This window comes from Solea solea, chromosome 13 (assembly GCF_958295425.1).
Source record: "Solea solea chromosome 13, fSolSol10.1, whole genome shotgun sequence".
Lineage (NCBI taxonomy): Eukaryota > Metazoa > Chordata > Actinopteri > Pleuronectiformes > Soleidae > Solea > Solea solea.
The window spans coordinates 22,919,740-22,936,284 of NC_081146.1; the positions used below are offsets into that span (position 1 = coordinate 22,919,740).

The following is a 16,545-nucleotide window of genomic DNA, read 5'->3' on the forward strand; positions in this document are numbered from 1 at the left end:
CAAAACTTTAAGGTCATGCTGAATGTTTGGCTCTTTTATCGGGTCAAATTGGAAAACAACACTAATCTGACCAAAGTAAAACTAAATCAACAGAGCAGACGTCAATACCTCTTGCAGTTTATACTCAAGATTGAAGTCAATGGTTGAAGCAAAAATAACAATCATAATATTTGCGCAGGCCAAAATAACAGTGGCAATTAATTGTGATTCAGTTGAGGGTGCAAATGTTTTTATGTGGTGTGGCCACCCTTCCGTGTTCAGAGGCAATGATTGGTCAGAGTGAGTAGATACAGTTCATAAAGTGTTTGAAAAACAAGTCAAATTGACTCTAAATCCAGTGAGGAGAAGCAAATATGGGCAAAATGCTCTCATTTAAGTTAGAAATCCAACAATATTGCGGACATGAGAGTGTGCACCGACCAACTCCCGTTAAATAAATATATCAAACTTACAAAAGAAATATAATTTGGATAAACTGTTCAAGAAAGTGCAATTTGAGTGTAATAGGCCTGAACAATTTGAGGCAAATATCTAATTGCGATTTTTTTCAACAGATACGGCAACTCTGATTTAAATTATGATATCATTTTATTTTAAAGTGTAGTGTAGAGTGACAGATTCAAAATGAAATGGAGCATAACATGGGGACATTATCAAAATTTGAATTACTCTTTATTATAATGCATGGATGAGAACTTACAAATATAGACCGTTTTCCAACCATTTGAGACATTATTTTTATGATCCGCTAATTGCACCGTTGTGTCATGATTGACAGCTCAGCCCTAGAGTGTAACACTTCCCGTTTTATGACTTTGACCCTGTGACTGTGCAGTTTTTAATTAAAAACTTTTTTGTTTTGTTTTTTAATATACAGGTAATGGTGATCCTGAGTGACATTCATGGCTTCTGTTTCATTTCAGCCATGAAGTCGTGTTGTGTTGTGAGGTGTGTTTCTCCCTCTGGCTAAATCTGATATCTCCATTAACACCTACACACACACACACATACACACCTGGCTCTGGGTATTAAAGTGTGTAACTGTGTGTTTGTTAGGAAAGGCCTGATTTAGGTCATACTAAGCCCTGACACAGAGAAACACACAGGCCATAAAGCAGTGGGTCTGTGCGACCAGAGAACTATAATTAGGCCTCAATGTGCTATTAAAACTCACACTGCCGTCAACTGGAGGTCAGGGACACAGCCACCTACAGCGCAACACACACACACATACGTATACACACACACACACACACACTCTACATCTATCAGTGAGGATTTAGGAAGAAAAAGCCGCACACTCCTACACTCTAATCCTGTGTAAACAAGTGTGTGTGTGTGAGTGATGAGTTCAGGGTGGCCATTAACACGCTCAAGGACAAGGTCTCTCACGCCGCAGACAACACCATGAGAGCGCAGGTGTGTGTAACGACACAATGTTTAAAAAAGAGCCAACAATGGGGACAAAAAATGTGCATAAAAAAACAACAGATAAATTCATGACACAGAAATCCAACACATCACTTTCACGCCATGGTTTGGATGTTCAAGGAGCCGTATGTAAAAAAGTATTGTACTAAAGTCACACAATGGCAACAATATCATCGTTTGACGTTAAGGAAACATGTTTAACTGAAATACTAGTTTCACTAATAACAGATTGTTCACAACCGCAAATATATATGTTGTGGAAAAGGGGTTTAAGTGTTAAGTGGAATTGGTTCCTCAAACTACCTGGAAACTTGGGGAATTTCTGTAGAGTATGAAGCACTCTTTAAAAGCAGGGGTCTCAAACTCAAATTAGTGAAATATTATCCATGGCGCATGTAGTCCAGTCAGGAGGAAGCCGGTCAAGTGAAAAAAGAAAAAACGTACACATTATGTCATCATGATATCACAATAACAATATTTTAATATTTCAAAAACGTTCCATATGAAAGTGTTTGTGTTTGTAAAAACATTCTCACAATTCAAAATGAACCTATTCATAAAGAAAACACGTACATAAATACCTCATTATAACTTGCTTTAAAGGGTGTCTAAACCCTCGCTTCTGAGGCCAACTCTCAACCCAATGCCTAATTTTGAAAAACTCCAAGAAGTGGGCTGAGAGCTGAGGGAGGGCCATGTAGGAGGCGTGGTCTATGTGAGGTGCTCAGTGAGTCAAGTCTGGTCAGTATTGCTGGTCAAACCTCTTTTCAGCTGAAGGACACAGCAAACAACATTTACATTACATTACATTTACATACTGCAGCTTTAAATTTGTTGGGTTTATATATGACATACGGTCACCCACTGTAAGAAGACGCTCCATTTAAATCCTGGTTGCACTTTCTACATGAGGAGTTTTCGTGTATGTGTGTGTGTGTGTGTGTGTAGGGGGTCTTCACACAGATACTGAGGCTTAACTGATTCTTGAAAACGTCTATGGAAAGAACTATGTCACTTTATAGACAAAATAGAGACAATAATTAAATGCTGAACTATGGTAACTGAGGTTTCTTTCATTTATTACAAAAGTTTTCAATTTGCCTACGAGAAAATATAGAATCTGACATGTATGAAGAATAAACTTGGCAACTAACTGGAGTACCTAAATGATCAGTCTCCATTTCCACTGTAATTATACCAAATAACACACTTCTCTCCAAGATAATTTCACGTTTCTCCAGTTGTTCGACTCCAAAAACAGCTGGATACCCAAAAGAGTGGACCGTCCTCCCAAATAAACAACTTTGTGGATTTGTCAGGTGTCTAGCGGTCGTTTTCCACCTTAAAGACCTGCGCACGGGTCAAAACAACACACGGCCCAGGCGGACCGGCACGGCTGCACTGTATCATCAGAAATACGAGAAGTGCACCATAGCAAAAATTAGAGCCAGGCCGAAACCGTAACATCAACTGTGCATGTGTAATTCCACACGCCCACACCCAGGTATAATGTGTCAAAGAGTCCAGTATGAGAGCGCGGCCGCTCAGACACAGCGGAGGAAACGACGCCGCATTAGCGTCATTAATAAGACATGTTGAACAAGCACACATGAGCAGCCAACAAAGCACAGAGGCTGGCCGCACACTGCAGTGGGCACAACCTCGCCTCAGAGTGTGTGTGTGAGAGAGGGAAAAACACAAAGCAGAGTGTGTAGAAGTGTGTGTCCTAGTGCAGGTGGAGATCAGGGAGTGTGTGCCAAAAGGCCAAAAGGAAGAGAATTAGGGTTGTGGCTGGGGTACACCTGAGCAACGTACTCAGCCACCATTGTTCGCCAGGTGCTTGTGGTGTGTGTGTGAAAATAGAATAAAACTAAATTGTTTCGTGTCTGTGGGATGTCAATCAAAAGACCATTCCATGCTCAATGTGTGTGTGTGTTACCTATTTTCTGGCATAAAAACTGACCTTGTCAGGACTGGTAGTTGTCATGGAGACCAAAACCCTGGTCCTAATGAGGCAGAACCTCATTTCTTCGGAACTGGTTAAGTTTAGAGCTAAGATTTGAAATGTGGTTGAGGTTAAGGTTAGAATAATGCTTTTTCTTTTGCTGTCCAAATGAATGGAAGTCAAATAGAGTCCTAAGGATAGCATTGCAAATCCGTGTGTGTGTGTGTGTGTGTGTGTGTGGCCTGAATGTGACCCAAACCCAAAAGCAGCCCGGCTATTAGACCAGTATTAGTACAGAGCTGCTATTACAGCGCCTACAGCACTGCTAAATGGCTGCTATTATAGACCCATACACACACGCACACACAAATGTGCGCATATTCATGTGTAAGAGCAGACACGACTTGCAAAAACACTCCCACGCACATGCACTCCAGGCCTTCCGAATCCAGACACTCAGTTTGAACACTGGAGAGCAGAGTGTGGTCACACACGGTCTGCTGAACAAACACACACACGCACATCTACATAAACGGACATTGGGTTGGTCTGGCCTCGGAGCTGTGACCATCACTGTACTTGGTAAACCAACACACAAATAAAACTCCAGGGTGTGCATGTGTTTCTTTGTGGATGGATATAAGTATTTCTGGTCTGTGTGTCTGCAAATCATTACGAGGAGGTGGTGCGTGCATGTGTGTATGTGTGTGTGTGCGTGCACTACAGCCAATGAAATATAACATCAGCTCATTTTGGTGCAAAAATGGGTTGGGCAGCAAAAAACAGCTTCCACGACTGAGATGAATCCACACAACTCATCGAAACAGATAAACCGACCTCCTCTGTGTCGGAGACAGGAATAAAGACAGTCGCGCATAAATCTGGGTTTGAAAGTGAAAACTCTGCCGCAGGTTACGTGAAGTTTTGCGCGTAGATTAAGTCTGTAAATTGATGCTTTTGCTTAAACTTTTAAGCCTCTGTCAATGCTGCCCTTTAATTCCTGGACCACCGGAACACTCTCGAAAAAACCCTAAAATTAGAGTTTAAAAAAAGAGTTTGACTTTGAAATATTGTTTTGTGCAGCATTAACCTTGAGCCTCGTCCTGAGGAGCTACATCCCTGCACTGCCGAAGTGTCCCTGAGCAAAGACACTGCGTCTCTAACAGACTCAGAGAAGCTGGACTTCAGCTGAACTCTCAGGCTCAGGACTGCGCTGGATAACTGGGACTTTCCCATCACACCTCATGAATTCATACAATTCAAGGTCCTGTACTGCCATCTAGTGGTGGAATTACAAGGGAGGAGGAGGGTTGCCATCAATTGTACAGGCTAGTAGAGGGGATCTTTTGAGCTATAATATTCACTTATTATCATCTGTGCTTTATAAGTATTTTATTTCTTGTATAAACAGCACTTTTTTTAATATATATTAAAAAAAAATTATATGTATACACACACACTTATATACATGCATATATACATACATATACATATATACATATATACATATACATATATATATATATATACACATATATATATACACATATATATACACACATATATATATATAAAATTACTATTTAAACTCACAACAACACTATAAGACACACTCTAAGAACTTAACATATGTGGACACGGTTATCTATGTGTGGACTAGGCCACAGACAAGGTCAAGACAAGTCCAAATGAAGAATGATCAGACAGGTTTCAAGACAACAAAAAACTTGTTACAGCCAAGACATTGAACCTTGAAGCAGATGGGCAGTAGAAGTGTCCTGTGTACCTAATAAAGTGGCTGGTGATTGTATGTGCAAGTGTGCCACATGCTGCTACACACACACACACAGAGCCATGTCAGATGTGGACAAATGCATCCATGCAAACCTCTAAGTATATGTGTCTTCAATGAGGACAGCACTGTGTGTGTGTGTGTGTGTGTGTCATATTCAAATTCAATGTTCAATGCAGTGATACTAGAAAAAAGTGTATGTGAAGCACACACAAAACAGCTTCAGGAACAAACACATACGCACACACACACACGTTATGCACATGCCTTCAGAACATGCCACTGAGGTCCACACTGTTCTACCTATCAATCAAACATACACATGCACGTGTTCACACGCACACACACACACACACTGCCAACATGGCGGGAAGGAAAAGTTCATGACGCCAAGCCACAAAGTTCAGTAATTTCTCCTCTAACACACACACACACACACACACACACACAACCTGACAATACAGCCTTTCTTTGACGACTTTTAACTATTTTCTGATGTAAAGGGGGTTCCCCCCGTGTGTGTGTGTGTGTGTTTTTCTTGGATGCTGACTACTTGAGGGCTTTCCCCGCTTGGTTTTTCCAAATGACGGAGAGAGAGAGAGAGAGAGAGAGAGAGAGAGAGAGAGAGAGAGAGAGAGAGAGAGAGAGAGAGAGAGAGAGAGAGAGAGAGAGAGAGAGAGAGAGAGAGAGAGAGAGAGAGAGAGAGAGAGGGCAGCTACATGACCACCACCAAACCCACCCCACTCCCCCATCATTTTCGCCTTTTAGAAACATTTCTTAGTTTCTTGTATTTGTCCAGTGAAGCTCATTACCGCAAGACAAAAGTGCAGATGTTCACATACACACTCACACACACACACACACAATCATGTGCGATCCCTTTGATACGTAGCATTCTTTAAACCCACACGCCAACTCTAATATCAATGGGATAGTTCAGGGACAAAAGAAAAAAGCTCAGTTTAGCATCTTAGCAAAAGGCTCACCTTATATAATCTACATCAACTTGTAAAGTGTATGATATTTTAAGAGTATTGTAACCCAGCATCACAGTGATGCTACCAAAAGACACAACTACGCACGACCAGCCGTGCTATATCTATGATGGTTTAACGTCACAGGTGATGATAACTTTCCGTAACACTTTCCATGAGAACTTTTATTCCTACAGAAGACAGAGCTGAACATGGGACAAAGCTTCTCCTGAAAAAGTGATGAGGTAACAAATAACCAGACATACCTGTAACTCCTCCAAATGTGCCATAAGTCATGTTGCAGGCTGTTCTTTTCAGGTTGTGTTCATAAACCAGCTTCAGCTGGTACTGGTCCCCATGTTCCACGTTCCCTGCAGTGCCTGATCTCACACACACACACACACACACACACACACACAAATATCTTACTGAGAATGGATGACGAAAACAAACCATCAAGTGTGAGGAGTTACAGGACACAAAATGGAAAAAGTATTTAGCTTCTCGTGTGTCTGGTCCTCACACCTTTAAAGGGCTTTTTGAGGGTTAGGACCAGGTTTTAGTGTTAGAATTAGGTTTAGGTCATCAATAGGTTTAGAGTTAGGGTCAGGGGCAAGGGGGGAGAATGCTGTACAACTAAATGTGGGTGTGTACTTGTGTTTTCTACCTCTTCGGTGGTACCTTTGGTAGGAACAGTGGTCCTCATGGAAACCAAAAACTTGCCCTCGTTTGGCAGAACCTCATTTCTGAGGAACTGGTTGAGGTGGAGGTCTAACATTTGAATTGTGGTTAGGTTAAGGTCAGGGTTAGGCATTAACTGGTTATGGTTAAGGTGAGCGATAACGCTTTGTGGACCCCACACCTTTAAAAACCTGGTTTTAGGGTTGGAATTAGGTAGTAGGTTAGCGTTAGGTTTTGTTAGGCACTTAGTTCTGATTGTTAAGGTTAGACTAAGGCGTTAGGGAATGTCCTTTCTAAGATATAAAAACAAATCACTCTCTTTTGTGTGTGTGTGTGTGTGTGTGTGTGTCATACCTGAGACAGAATAGACAGATAGTTTCCTGGGGTGGAGAACAGCCAGGTGAAGAAGGTCGGAACACCTGAAAAAACAACAAACAATCCGCTTATCTGCCAATTGTTTGTCTGTCACAGATTGTTGTATATGTTGTACAAAATTAATAAATGCATTTTTTAAACAAAGAGGAAAGGTAACTGTCAGGTGTTTATGATCCACAGAAATCCTTTACCCAATACTGATGTGACAAAGCAAAACTTTGTTTAAGATTAATTTAAATCTCGGTTGTATGTCGATTACTTTCTCAGTTTAACTGATTAGTTGATTTGCCCATTAAATATCAGAAAACTGCAAAATACTGATTTACACAGTAAAAGTGACATCCTCAAATCTCACTGTACGTTGAAAATATTGTCGTCATCACTTTTGATTCATCATATTGTGAATTACCCAATGATTCCTGACAATTATAGCATTAGTGTCTTTATAAAACACTTGATTTTGGAAAGAAACTGTGAGGAGAATGAGGTAACCATGTGATGGATTCCTGGTTTATTACAGTCCATTCAGAACCATGTTCTCACTCCAGCCCATACCTCATACTTGTACTTCAAAGTACTGAAAAACATATACACATTGGTTATGGCTGAGGTGTAAATGATGGTCTCATTGCTGCTGATCCTAGATGTTCACGTATTTACTTTGCCACAAACCCACATAAGCATCTGTCCACTTTGCTGGACCAAGAACAGATGTTGCCTTTCTAACTTTCAACCACTGTTTGTAATGTTTGTCTAGAGAAGAACAACAAGGGAGGAAGAAAAATGGATCCCACAAGATCCTACAACAAAAAAAAACAACACTCGAGTCAGTGCTGAAACAAAACCTGCCAACCTCAGTCTGCCCTGACAATATTTACAGCGTGTTCCTCTGTCGAGGCTGGCGTCCAAATTGTTCACCACCCTCTGAAAAATGCTGTGCTGAAAACCACAGGTAACTAAACACGACGTCTTCCAAATGGACTGATTTAGTTGGACTCTGCTGCCAGCGTGATGATACTGGGAAGCCTTCGAGGCAAACCACCAGAGCTTTTCCCAGAAAGCTCACTTTCAGGGAGGTTCCTGACTGTGCACCCACACAAAGCCAGTGGGAGGCTCAGTGTTCAAACCAATGGCAAAAGTAAAAGCAGCGCCACCACCAGGCGTTGAGGATCAGGACCTTTTTTTAAGAGATGATTTCAGACGTGCATTGGTTAGCACTCCTTGCCTTTGCAGCAAGAAGACTCGGGTTCGAGCCCTGGTTGGAACAAGGGTCATTCTGCATGGAGTTTGCATGTTCTCCCCCGTGTGTGTGTGGGTTTTCTCCGGGTTCTCCGGCTTCTTCCCACAGTCCAAAAACATGCAATATGGGGATTAGGTAAATCGGACACTCTAAATTGACCATAGGTGTGAGTGTGAGAGTGACCCCACCTATCACCCTATGTCAGCTGAGATTGGCACAGCACCCCCCGCGACCCTCTGGTGAAGGATAAAGCAGACCCAATGAGTCCTTAAATCTGACTACAAAATCTCATTTGGAGGTGGTTTGAGGACACACCTGGCCACATTCCTGTCCATGCATGAACACAATCCATCCTCAGGACATTTTAGAGACCACCTCCTCAGGTGACGTCCACTGACCTGCTGCAATTTCCCTGTAATTTGAAGGGTGTTTTTTCATATATATATATGTCATAATATTAATACTCGTCACATTATTTATTTTCTGTAATAGTTCATCCTACAGCAGCGTGAGTAGGACTTGATTCACTCAGCTCCTCCTGACACTTTTTCCTCTCTCTCCACCTTTCACTTGTGCAGATGCATCGACACACACACACACACACACACACACACACACACAAACACATTCATTGTCTGCCGCTATAGTGCAAAACGCAGCAGTTCGTCTTCTGACCGGAAAAGGAGAGTGTGAACCCATAACACGAGTTTTGTCCTCCCTCCACTGGATAAAACATTGGGGTCGTAATCTTTGTTCTTTGGACATCTTGCAATTTGCATCTTGCAATTTGTTGTTTGCACTGATTTGGTAAAGCGTTTAGGTTTTCGGCACCTGATGCACCTGTGTGCAAGTGTTTTAATGTTAATTGACATTTGAATTTTTTAGCTGCTGCTATTTTACGTCAGGTCTCCCTTGTACAATATATCTTTGATCTCAATTAACCTGGTTAATCTAATCCAAACTGGTTAAATAAAGGCTAAATAAAAAATAATACCAGGTCTGAATGGGGCTCATGGGTCAGTACAAAAAACCCAAATGATCATTTTAAGATGTTTTCAGGCACACATCATTATTCATTATCTCAGGAAGGGCAAAAGGTTCAATGTGTTCCCTTCCCTGCCAAGTTAAGATGGATTAAATTTGACTCTATCGTGTCACTGTCCCCACATCATTCCATTCCTCTCATTATTCTCTTTCGTTCCCACTTTGCAATAACTTGGCTGTGAGGATGTCACTTAATCATCTTCACTGCCAAACAAGTCATTTTCTCTAACCTCGACTCAGACGGGTCAAAAACAAAGCAGGACGGGGCTCTCGGGCTCTGAAAGCTATGCTAGCAACTCAGTGGTTAGCCTGATATTATGAGCAGAACTATGTTTGGACCGCTGGATGGCTGATAGATCATGATAAATCACGGGGAGGGAGAGAAAGTCCTGACATGGTGGTTTTGGGTTAGCGTGCACAGCAGCAAGGGGAAAAAAGGACATGTTAATGTGGTGGTAAATCGCAGCGGGGACTGTTGGTTTTTCTATGAATGAAAAAGCGGCGTGATGAGTTATGGATGGGTGTTTCTGCCTGGCAGTTTAAAGACAGGCTATATTATAAGCTATTCTATGAATGCTTATAATTCACACAAGGTCACGACATGGGGTTAAAGACGGACCTGTGATTAATTCTTGGGCAGGATCGTGCACATGTGACATAAACAGAGATATGGCTGTCGGGGTGGTCAGAGAGTCGCTGCCCTGTAATCACAGCAACTGTGACTTCTGACCTGCAGCTGACTGACTTCATGAGAGAGTGATTTAGGTTTGCCCATGTGACCGACAGACGATAATGCAGACGAGAGCCAGCCAATGACAGTGGAGGGAGATTAGCAACTGTATCAGTGATTGAGAGAGCCTCCATATTAAGACTCAGGAGGCATCAGCTGCACATGTGTATCTACTCATCAGCGAGTAAGATAACATTATTTAACTGGTTATACGTACTGCAATAAAGCTTTAATTGATTAGATCCATGGTTCTCAAACTGTGGTACATGACTTTCCTCTGGTGGTAAAATCAGAAATACTGTTCTACTGTATGTAAATGAAAAGAAATAATAATAATAATTTGAGTTACCCAATCTCTCGCTCCATCTAATTTCTCTATACCAGTGTGTGAAGTATATATGAGGAAGAGGAGGAGGATGAGAGAGCAAATTATCTTATTGGGAATAAATCTGCCTCCTGTCTGTAGCTGACTTTGCTCGCCCTATTTACACCACTGCATTTTAACGTTGGTGATAATGGGGTTACTTTGAGAGCTCAATATTTTAAATGTAAAGCATCTTTGTGAATATTTAAAAATGTTCTTTAAATTAAAAAAAATATAATAAGTCATAGTAGGATTATTAGTAATAATAATAGTAATGATACATTTCTTTGACCTTGCCACAATCAAACAATACACTAATAAGAGGCAAAAAAGTGCAAAAGAGCAACAAAAACACAACAAAAAATATTTAGCTGCAGCTGAATGTTCAGTTTCATTCTATTAACAATGGTTAAACGCTTAGTTTGGACCAAACAAACGTTCGGAGTCGATCTACTCACGAGACAAACTTGCCCACTTCCACCTGGATGATGGCGTTTTGAAGGTGGATTTCCAGGAGCTGGGCGTCTGCGACAGTTCCCTCGCTGGACTTGATGGAATGAGGCGAGAAGATGCGCAACATTCCCATGTAGCTGCCCACCACCACTTTGTCTAAGCGGGTATGATGAAAAAAAAGTGTCAGGTTAAGTGTCGAGTCTCAAGTGTGTCACATTAATGCAGTGTTTTATAATGAACATTTGACAACTTCCTGTGATCAGTCAAGGCCCTTGTTTGTAAAATGGTGGTACATAAGCGCCCTCAAGTGGTAGTTGGAGGAATATCAGAAAGCGAGGAGACTGAAAGGATTTTGACTGAGGTGTGGAGCAACATACGGAAAAAAAAACAGCATTAGAGCTGCAACAAATGATTATTCTCATAATCAATTGATCTGCTGATTATTTTCTCAACGAATCGATTAGTTGTTGATCAGTGTTTCCCAAACCTTGAAATTAAACATCTTACATTATTACATTTTAATGATTTTTATGGAGCAAAAAAAAAAAACACTTCTTAAATAGTTGATGATTAATACGCCGCTGAAGTTAGCTTCCGAAATTTAAGGGGGAAAGTTAAGGGGAAATGAACGTGCAGTGAGACTGTTTGTCCACTGATTGTCTGATTATTGTGACACCTCTTTATTTTAGGTAAGACATTAACTTTGTCTGACACCCACTATTGTATTTGTGAAACTTTTATTTTATTTGTGAAAATGCTAAAGGGGAGATTTCACCATTTTTGTTTTATCCTACAGACCCTGAAGATTCATAAAAACACAGTCTCTGATTTGTGAAACCTTTATTCTATTTGATCACATTTCACATTAGACCACATTAGACCACATTAGACCACATTAGACCAGGTCCAGATCCAAAACCAATTAAGTAATTGATTTATCGAATAATTGCTGCAGCCCTACTCTCCAGTCTACGTTTTATATCTGCACTAAAGTGCAATCATTTACAGTATGTTCAATTAAATAATTAAATAAATACTAAATACACAAAACAGGTCATCAGAGAATTAAAAAAATAATAATAATAGCAACATTTATCAAGTTTCTGAGAACAAAATTGTGAAAAATTTGTAACAACTGGCTCAGAAAAAATAATAATTGTCCAGTGCCGATTATTAATAAATATTGGATGATGTGATGAGACACATGACAGAGACTAAACATCAGCACTGACCATGTCCGGTGCCACTGTTGTCCACATCCCCGACACACAGGCATCCCTGGTCAAACTCCTCCCCTTCGCCAAGAGCTGCCGACCACCAATCGCGGGCTTTGAAGAGAGACATGCTGCCTCTGAGTGGACAGAGAGGGAAAGACACGAGGGACAGTGTGAGTTGGACACATCCTACTTAATCAAGAGACGGACTCTTTATTTTTGTGGTGTAAAATGACCACGAACATTTCTCATTTAGTTTCTTCACTGTTCGGTCACAAATAGAAAGATTAAATCTGGGCCCTCTGTGCACAACAGGGACATCAATGAGTGATTATAGATAAAGACAACAGGTCACATGGTCCAAAGATTGAGCGTGAGCAAGTGCAAAGAGTCAGGAGGAAGAGGGGGAGGAGGAGGAGGAGGAGGAGGTGGTAAGTGGTGGCAAGCTGCTTTGTGCTGAGCAGGTGGAACAGGCAGCTAATCCTGAGCAGGAGAATCCCTCCTGTCCATATGGACCTGAGCGGGATGCTAAAGGAATATTACACCTTTTATATACACAATTATTACAGTAACAACTTATACCAAAGATTCACAGATTGATGTCATGCTTGAGAGAATTTTTTGAGTAGTTTTTTGAACAGCTGAGGATAAATTTAGACAAATCCATTGCATTTTATTATACAAATCACAACTATACACACGAGTCAGAAATCATTTTGCATATATGATACTACATTCACGAGTCGCTCCATACACAGTTTACTGTGTAGAGGTCTGGAAACACATGGGAGTGAATGCTGAGTGCATCCATTCCCAAACAGACAAAAATATTACACACCCTGCCAACTCTTTCAGTTGCCAGTTTGCATTGTCTCCTCCTGAATGGCACAAGCAGCTGGTTTATTTACAATGATGTATGGATTTGATGAAGTTGTAGGTAAAATTGAGGAGGAGAAGATAGCTCAGTTGGTAGTGCTAAGGCCACAAAAGACAAAAGACCAATTGCTGTGACCTGGGTTCAAATATGCTTGTGCTCCTTTGCTGTCTGTCCCCCTTCCACACTTTAATGTCCTTATATTGTTTTGGGTTTTTTTGCATTTTCTCCTCTATATTTTATATTCCTTTCTTTATTTGGATTTTATTGCTTGTATTGCTCCTGTTTCATGCTGTATTCGTCACTTGTCTTGAAGGGTTTATTTTGCTGATGTGACAAGTTGATTTTTCCAAGTGTGGGATCAATAAATGTAACCTATTTTTTTGATTATTTAATATTTAATAAAATTATTTTTATTAAATATTATTTACTATTATTTTAGGGATTTTTTTTTTAATCATCCAGGTATATAATCCTGGTTTAATCGTGCATAATTATGTGTAATTATTAGTGTATTTTTAGCAGCTGCAGGAGGTTTTTGATTTAGGGTTTTTTCCTGAAGCAGAACAAACATGCATTCACATATGTTTTGTTGATGTGACAATGGAGTCAAAATCAACTATTTCACACATTAAAGGGTTAAAACAGAGGGCTCGTCCGGGATTTGAACCCGGGACCTCTCGCACCCTAAGCGAGAATCATGCCCCTAGACCAACGAGCCATAAAAACAAGACATCAATACAGTGAAGTCAAGATGCCACGTTGAACAGATTTACTTAACTCTCTTCCAAGTCAGTGAGCCACCTACAGGCCACTTCTGGTACTACAATCACATAAACATACACGTATCTCTTAAAAACTTAAAAGGTGATGCCAGCCAAACAAAATCATATGTGATGTACATAAAGAAGGAAATAAAACAATCTTTTTGAGTTTTCTTACTTGACATCCAGAAATACTACTAAAAAACACTACTACTAATACTCTGCAGTTTCAGTATCTCTTATCACATGTTATATTTTATCCAAAACATATTTTTAAAGGAAAAATGTTTTGGTCTGACAACTGAAGGTGACGCTGCATAACAAGAAATTTCTTCAGGAGTGCTTTAGCAAAGTGCTACATAAAACTTGACATTGCCTAGATGTTAGGATTCCTGATTTTCACCCATATAGCCTGGGTTCAATTCACAATATAGGGGATTGTTTTACTGACTTGCAACCTGAGGGTTGCCAATTCGACTTCCTGCCAGGTCAAAAAGCGTAGAGGATGGGTTAAATGCAGAGAGGAATTTCCCTACAGAAACTAAAGTACCAAAAAAAAGATATTTAAAATGGTACAAATTAGGCGTACTGTTTTTTTTGGGTTTTTTTTGGGACCAGTGTGAAAGGAGTTTAAGAGGGCAGTTCACATGCAGCATCTTTTGTGCGCAAAAAAGAAGCAATATGGTTTTCTGGGTGCATGAGTTCAAAATAGAAAGCAGACAGTGCATTTGATTGGTCTTTTAACACTCTGGACCAAAAAGTAGGACAAACTGGTCTTTGTGAAGGAGAGGATGCAAACACATACAACATGCAACAAAGCAGCTGTGAGGGAATAATAATAATAATAATAATACATTGTATTTGGAGGCGCCTCTCTGGGCACTCGAGGACACTGTACAATACATAAATAAAAAATAAAAAAAAATAAAAAAAAGAAACAGATAAGAAAAGACAATGTAGATAGTTAAGTGGGGTAGGCAGTAGGGAAATGTGGTACTGATACGCCATTGTCTTTGTTTTGATTGTCGCTCCCAGGTTTTAGCTGCTTAGTAATGACAGGCGCGACTTGTTCCACCGTATTTCAGTTCAGTGACTGTTAGACGGAGTCTGCGCTCTGGTCATGCAGGAAGTACTGAACTAATCTTTTTAATTACCTGATTTCAATGATTCAGTACACTAGTCTGGGTTTTTGAGCCGTGTATAAAACAATGTCACGGCAGTTGACTCCAACATGTTGGAAATGACATGCTTAGGGATAGAAGTGAATAATGGAAAAGAACCATTACAGGGGCACTGCCGTTGTTGGACACCCTGTAGAACCGCCCCTGGGAGACCGGAAAGATTCAAATTGTGTATTACAACCAAACTTGTTGAGTCACTTACAGCTGCAGAGATGTGTCTCATATCATCCTGGAAATAAAGTGGCCTCTACAATCCGTGTAGTAAAGCTGCTTTGTCCTCGAGCTAAAGGCTACGGCACAGAGTTAATGAGCTGTGTGTGTTTTCTCCTGAGCTTCAAAACTACATGACACACACACACACACACACACACACACACACACCTGTGGATTTACAGTGTACACCCAGGAGGAGTCACGTCATGGTACCTGTGAGTGATAATGTGACCAGGGAACGGTTAAACACTCACAAACGCATTCAAGGGCAGTTTTTAAGTCGGTTACAGCCAGAGGAAAACAGCACGGGTGAATTAGCTCGAAGCTAGTCCGCTGAATTAACTTTAGCTTAGCTGGCTAATTAGCCAGCTCTCCAAGTTACCTACCCACTAGCTACCACGTCGTCGTAACTTCTCCGTAAATTAAACCGCGTTCGTTCGCGAGTTGTCCCTCTCACCTTCAAGTGTTCAGTCACGGGTGTGTTTTGTTTCCCTCTTCCTTCTCGTTCACGACAAAATCACATTTCTCAGCCTCTCACTTGCACCCATCGCCCTTGTTGTCATGGCACTGACGCTCAACGGAGAAGCCGGGCCGCAGTGCGCAGGAGCGGAAGTGCAGGGGCCGACGGGAAAAAGAGTCCGCTTATCACGGCATCGATCAGGAGTTTATAGTTTTTGTTAAATAAATGATTAATAAACAGATAATTGGGAAAGTTTGTTGTATGTAAATAATAAAATAAAACATTATATATTAAATTAAACTATTTGTCTTAATATTGAGACAACATTGTGGCATTTCTGTAGGTTTTTTTATATAACTAAATGTTTTGTAAGCATCTCATTACACTGACAGCAGGTTAATTTATTTATATGAATACGAACAATTTGGTCTGTTGTCATGATGACCTTTCTTGGCACTTTTCTATTATTTGAGCTCTAAAAACACCTTGTACAAACAAATCACTTAATCGTCAAAAAAAGTAATTATTCCCGTTTTAAATGTAATTATTTGTGTTTATGACGTACTACCTGTACATCATAAACACAAATAATTAACATGTCTGTTTGTCCGAAAAGGTTCAGGTAAATTCATTTAAAGAAAGAAATAAAAAAAAACATTATTTTCGTGAAAATATGAAGAAAGTGATAAAAATCAAAAGAACCTTGATTGTATACCAACATGAGGAACTTTGACTGTGTGAATTTATAATTAAACAAATCTGATAAACACTGAAAACAAACAAATTCTGGTCATAATCATCAGTTATTAC

At 40.3% G+C, this 16,545-nt stretch overlaps 1 protein-coding gene and 1 non-coding gene across 5 annotated transcripts in view; both read right to left on the bottom strand.

Moving 5' to 3' along the window:
* bbs9 (Bardet-Biedl syndrome 9) overlaps positions 1–15,859 on the bottom strand; it is a 181,627-nt gene extending 165,768 nt beyond the window's left edge. For 3 of the 4 annotated variants that reach the window (XM_058648536.1, XM_058648534.1, XM_058648537.1), the window contains exons 1-5: positions 15,733–15,859; positions 12,262–12,380; positions 11,035–11,185; positions 7,178–7,242; positions 6,409–6,522 (exon numbers count right to left, since the gene is read on the bottom strand). In XM_058648536.1, coding sequence (XP_058504519.1) covers positions 6,409–6,522; positions 7,178–7,242; positions 11,035–11,185; positions 12,262–12,373 — 442 coding nt within the window. In that variant the 5' untranslated portion in view covers positions 12,374–12,380; positions 15,733–15,859. Of the gene's footprint in view, positions 1–6,408; positions 6,523–7,177; positions 7,243–11,034; positions 11,186–12,261; positions 12,381–15,661 lie in introns of all 4 variants that reach the window. The other variant, XM_058648535.1, reaches the window with a different exon arrangement.
* trnap-agg (transfer RNA proline (anticodon AGG)) lies at positions 13,767–13,838 on the bottom strand. Its single transcript has one exon. It is a non-coding gene; the product is annotated as a tRNA-Pro (tRNA).
* Positions 15,860–16,545: the final 686 nt, after the last annotated feature.